The 5,704-nt window shown below is 32.0% G+C and overlaps 1 protein-coding gene across 1 annotated transcript; it reads right to left on the bottom strand.

Annotated features, from left to right (window-relative positions):
• LOC109357379 lies at positions 325-4,165 on the bottom strand. The gene is made up of 12 exons (XM_019601307.1): positions 3,970-4,165; positions 3,687-3,846; positions 3,068-3,268; positions 2,855-2,916; positions 2,528-2,576; positions 2,279-2,334; positions 2,089-2,175; positions 1,951-2,001; positions 1,618-1,857; positions 1,427-1,520; positions 958-1,098; positions 325-852 (listed from the first exon to the last, which is right to left on the bottom strand). The coding sequence occupies exons 1-12, from the start codon at positions 4,120-4,122 to the stop codon at positions 770-772; spliced, it is 1,377 nt and encodes a 458-aa protein (XP_019456852.1). The 5' UTR covers positions 4,123-4,165; the 3' UTR covers positions 325-769.

Here is a 5,704-nt window from a genome sequence, read left to right on the forward strand (position 1 = left end):
CAAACTCCTAATATGAATATAGAAATTAATTAGAAGATTAACCATGAAAACATGGTAAGGTTTCTACATTCTAAATTTTCATGGATGGTCGCTGAAGAAGAGGAACTTAAATTTTAAAAATAATTTTTTTTACTTAGAATGATAATAAGATTGTGTAATCTATCATTTCGAGGGACTAAAATCAAAATTTTGAAATATATAACGACCAAATCCCAAAATAGATAAATTATAAGAATTAAAACAAAAATTATGAATATTTTGAATGACAAAAATAATTATCCATATGAGAATACACAAGACAAGAAACAAGAAACACCAAACAAATGACAAATTGCTATGAGATTGAAGTTAACAAGTAGCTAACACTCAACCACATACAAATTTTCTTAGACATGGACAATAATATCTTCATATTGATCAATTAGACATTGATCAATAATCCATAAGTTTTTGTCTCAAAACCTGAAATTACAATCTTCTTTTTGCACTCACTCTAGAACTGAATTAATAGCTAACATAAAATTTTACAAATATCAAACAAATCATACACTGCTATGTTAGTGTTAGCCAGTAACTAACACTAAACCATAAACAGTTTCTTCACTTACTTGGAGAGCAAGTTACCCTTTTATTTATTCAATACATGTTGATCAACTAAACATTAATCAACATTCTTCAACACTCTTGTCCTACCCTTAATATACAATCTCTTTTCACACTGATTTAACAACTTTCTCTTGTTTTCTAACCACTGCATATGCTTCATTAATCATTGACTGCTACAAAAGCCTAAGAATCCCATGAACTCGTGGTTTCGGATCATTCGGATGCTCGTTTGAATGCCAATCACACCTGAAAAAAAGGGTTGCATATGATACTTCTGTCTATGTATTATGCTATAAATTATCGGCGGAAAATATTAATATGGAGTAGTAGTTGAGGATCATTTGTTTTTACCCATGGTGAGAGCGCTAGCGAAAATGACACCCGAGAGAATGAATACAATGACTGAGGCCCTTTTAAGAATTGCTATCAACTTTCTTACTATGCATTGTCCGAAGAAGCCAGCCAAAATAGACACTCCTGTGAGGTATAGTGCTGCGAAAGGTATACAATAACAATAAGGTAGAGAAGTTTTCATATGATCGGAACAGAGATCGGATTATACTAGCTGTACTAACTTCCAACTATTATTTATGCAATGAATCCAGAGAAAAACAAAGGGTAGATGAAAAAATGTATATATACACATACACCGAAAATTTCGGTGCTTGTGATGTTGTTCTCATATTGGAGTACATGTTATAATCTTATCAGAAAACACCGTCATAACTTCGAGAACAACGCCTAAGTTTTCTACTATATGTTGATTGACCATAAGAAATCGAAAGGAGAGATATAAGCTTGAAGGGTTGATGAAAACTACCATAAGGAATGGGGAATCTATTGAGAAGGTAGAATTCCACCACAGACAAAGATGATGAGAACATCATCACAAATGTTGCTGTTGCACTAGCAACCTGCAAATCGAACAAACCATATCCTTGCCAAGTTAAATGAATTTTAAGGATCGGACGTAAATTGTATCGAAATTGAAAGGCTATATATATAATGTACCTGAGGAATAACACCGATCTCTAGGAGAAGAGGTCCTAAGATAAAGCCACCTCCGGAACCAAGTAGGCCTCCAACGGTTCCACCTAAGATGCCACAAAGGGCACAAAATATAATGCTCAAAGGAGTCCATTCAATCGAAGCCTCGCATATGCATTCTAGGTTTCCGGTGTTCATCCTCTTCTTGTGATCCTTGTACAACTTCACTGCTTCCCTTCCAAACACAATAAGCGCAATAGGAAACTGAAACAGAAAGAGGTTAATTAAGCGCATGCCGTAAGTCTCCGTGACCCGAGTGCATAATAAGTGCTTATGTAAATGCTATTATCACCAAACCTGTAAGGTGTAAAGCACCCAATACCATGCACTGCAAACCTTTACATTATTCTGCAGACCAACACCAAATCGATTTTAAAAATAAGTAAAAATTCGATAGACTTGTGATGTGAAATGTGAATAAGAGAAAGGACTTGCCTTTATGATTTGTAATAGTAGGAAAGAAACCCACACAATCATTAGCATGAGAATCCTTTTCCACCTAAGGTTGAAACAAAGAATTTGCTGAATGGTTTTAAGAAACAGAAGAAGAAAAAATTAAGTTAGTTTTCTACTTACCTACAACTAAATGAAAAATTATAGAACTGTGTAGGAGATTTATACATACCATAGATGTTTTCTTTTCTTTAGGAATCAAAGGCTCATATTCTGTGTCTATTAGAACTGCACATTTCATGATAAAAAGTTACTATCACATCAAATAGAATCGAAGAAATAAAGCTACATAAGAAACTTCCTTTACAGTGGGGACAATCAACAGAAAAAAGGATATTCTTATTTCCAATTCTTATACTTCTTATGTTGATGAATGGATTAGTATAAAGTAGAAACATGAGAATGTATAAGATTCTCTTACGTTCGCCACGGGAATTAACGAAAGTTGCTTGTTGTTTGGCCATTTCTTTCTGCAATTAGCAAACAACAAGAATATTAAACCTTTTGTGAACATGCAAAATTGTAAATGCTTCTACTGATATGGCTTACTAGGAGATTCAACTTTTTGTATACATAAGTTTTAACTCGTAGGATGCATGGGTAGAACACGATGGAACAGAACATCTTCGGATCCGCCCTTAAACCGACACAAAATTTTCATTTTACTTTACAATATTTTGTCCAACCATGTTCTGTTCTAACATGTCTAATTGTCTACCAAATACTACTTAAATTGTGAAACTTTTACCTTCATAATAGTCTCTTCCTTCCACATCTCGGTTCCACGAAACAAAGATCTCGAAGAAGTACCTGTTCGAAATAAACACCAACACCCGAAAAAAATTAATAAGTATACCACCACTCTATCTCAGCAGATATCAAATAAGAACTGATAAATTCAAAGTATGACTAATATGATTCAACTTTCTAGTAAACTTTTCGGTTAATAGTTATAACAGACCTATGAAGAGAATAATGATTAGGACAGTGATGAGCCAGTAAGGGAAAACAACACTGAGGGCAACACCAACAGTGATACCAAGCATGAGCATGGGTTGAAACAGAAGAGCTAGATCATAGTCTAATATTGGAACCTCTTTTGTTGGATGAGGCACTCTCAGATTATACCAAACAGATGATGCTGATGCTCCCATTATCATACCTGTACAAAGAGAAGTCAACACCAAACTTTTTATTACAAAGACATAGAAAAAGTACCAACTCTAGAGTCAAAAGTACAAAGAATATACAAGGTTATAAGGTCAAAATTTCAAGGATTCTTTGCTTTTTTGTAAATAGAATATACAAGGTTATAAGTGCAAGAAAAATGATATGAAGCAAATCCCATGGTTACTTTCTTATAGCTTTTTTATGGTAAGAGAGAGAATAAAACTAAATCATGGTTCCAGTTAAGGGGTGGAACCAAACTGAAAAACTAGTTATTACTGTTCTGTTCCTTTTATTCTGTTTGCATATTAAAAGCTTCTTTAGAGTCCCTTTACAGAGAGCTCGGTAGAAGTTCAAATCCTAGAAATAGTGTTTCGGCTTACGAGAAAAAGCTTTAAAGAGAATATAATTACATTTGGAAAGAGCAGCAGCAGACTTAGTATCAAAACCAATAATGAGAGTAAGCATGGGAACAAAAATGCCACCACCACCAACCCCACCAACGGTTCCAAAAGCAGATCCAAGAAACCCAATCACTGTGGCCAAAACAAGTTTCCAACTGAATTCCAATTCCTGCACCAACCCAACAAGCCAAAAACAACAAAGCATTAATCTTTTTCAAAACCCCATCAAAATCAACGAAACATTCATCAATGATAAGGTAATAGAGAAGGAATGAAAGCATGTATAACATACGGGCCAAACTTTATGCGTTGTGGAATAATGAAGAGAATTGAGAGATGAATATTTGTGTTCATTGGAATGAGTGAGGAAGAAGGAAGAGAGAATAGCGAGAGAGAAACCAGAGAGGAGATAGAGGATGAATCCATTGGTGGAGAACATGGACATGGCGGCGAGTTGATAAAGGTTAAAGATAGAGGAACCAAAAATACTATAAATATAAATAAAATATATAGGGTGCGTTATTATGGTAACAGTGTCTTATGTGGTCCTGTGTCTTATGTTGTCTCTAACACTTGACACTGTGGTGAACAGGACCCTACGTACATGCTCACTCAATATGGTCCAATCATGATCGGGTCTGAACAGAGTTGGGTTTTATCGAGTTTATGGTTAGATTTGAGTTCAAAAATTAAACCTGATCACTTATTTATATGTGTCTCTATTTAAATATGTATAGAGTAATGTTAGTCAGATTTTTTTGTTGAAAGTGTTATTTATTCTTCAATTTAGTGTTATTTATTCTTCATTTTAGTTTTATTTATTCTTCAATTTTCAATCATATATATAATTAATAACATATATACATTTATCATTTTATATGTCAAATTATATATTCATAATAATAAATAATATTGAGTAGAATTTATCTAAAATGAGTATACATTATATTTAATCACATCTAAAATTGGGTTCAGATTTAAAAGTTGACCTAATCGAAATTTAGGTTGGATTAACTTGAAGACTAGATCCGATTTCAGAAAATAGCACATAAACATTTAAAGTTAGGTAAGAACCAGCCTTAATTCGTCCTAACACAGCTCATGTTTACCCTATTTCATATGAACTAATCAAATAAAGAGTATATATTCAATGTCAATATAAATATATATACAGTTACTATATTAACTAACATCTTTAAGCACAAATTGCACGAGGAATTGAAAAGTTTTTGCAGTTGCTTTTACTTTTAAACTTAAAAATATTAAAAGTAAAAGTGTCCTATTATTTTATTAATTTCATTTATTAACGAGGATTCTCCCTAAACACTTATGTTCATGTATCAATAGTTACAATACCAATTTCATAACCATACTCCTCAACATTTCATCCATATGGTTTTGTGGAGTATTGAAAATATTTTAATAAGCTATAAATGTGATACTTTTTGGCATTTTGATATTTTAACATATACACAATGATAATAATTGCAATTTATACTAAGTGGCATTATAGATAGGGGGGAAATGCATAGTAGAAGAAGAAAAATTATAATTATAAATATTATATCATATTGATCGATAAAACGATCATTATACAAGTATAATATGATAATAATATCAGACATGTAATTAAATTAATCAAAAATAAAAAATATTGATCAAAATCGGTTAAGTCATATCGTGTTGTAACAATCAAAATTGATGTTTGCGTAAAAAAAAACACATATTTATCAAAATGATACAATAAGAATTCAAACTTTGAAGATGATTCTTATATGTAACATGACAACTATTCAATCATTTCATAGTGGAGTTGTGTATTGCAAATGATAATATTTATTTATATTGGTAAGTGATTTAAATAGTGAACCATTGTATTAGTATATCAATATTTTGACCGGTATCATAATTGTTATGATATTAATAACATCGAAAGAAGTGCATTAGCATATAAATGATCAATAATTTTTTTAGTACTATCAAAGGTATTCCCTCACCTTTTTTTGTAAGGAATTAATCTTTTTTGG

Source organism: Lupinus angustifolius, chromosome LG09, assembly GCF_001865875.1.
Source record: "Lupinus angustifolius cultivar Tanjil chromosome LG09, LupAngTanjil_v1.0, whole genome shotgun sequence".
NCBI classification, from domain to species: Eukaryota; Viridiplantae; Streptophyta; class Magnoliopsida; order Fabales; family Fabaceae; genus Lupinus; species Lupinus angustifolius.

Coding starts and splice junctions, on each gene's coding strand:
- LOC109357379 (XM_019601307.1), bottom strand. CDS start 4,122: ATGTCCATGTTCTCCACCAATGGATTCATCCTCTATCTCCTCTCTGGT. Junction 2,577..2,854: donor AGGAAGAGACTATTATGAAG/GTAAAAGTTTCA, acceptor TGCTAATTGCAG/AAAGAAATGGCCAAACAACA. Junction 1,858..1,950: donor GGGTGCTTTACACCTTACAG/GTTTGGTGATAA, acceptor TTTCTGTTTCAG/TTTCCTATTGCGCTTATTGT.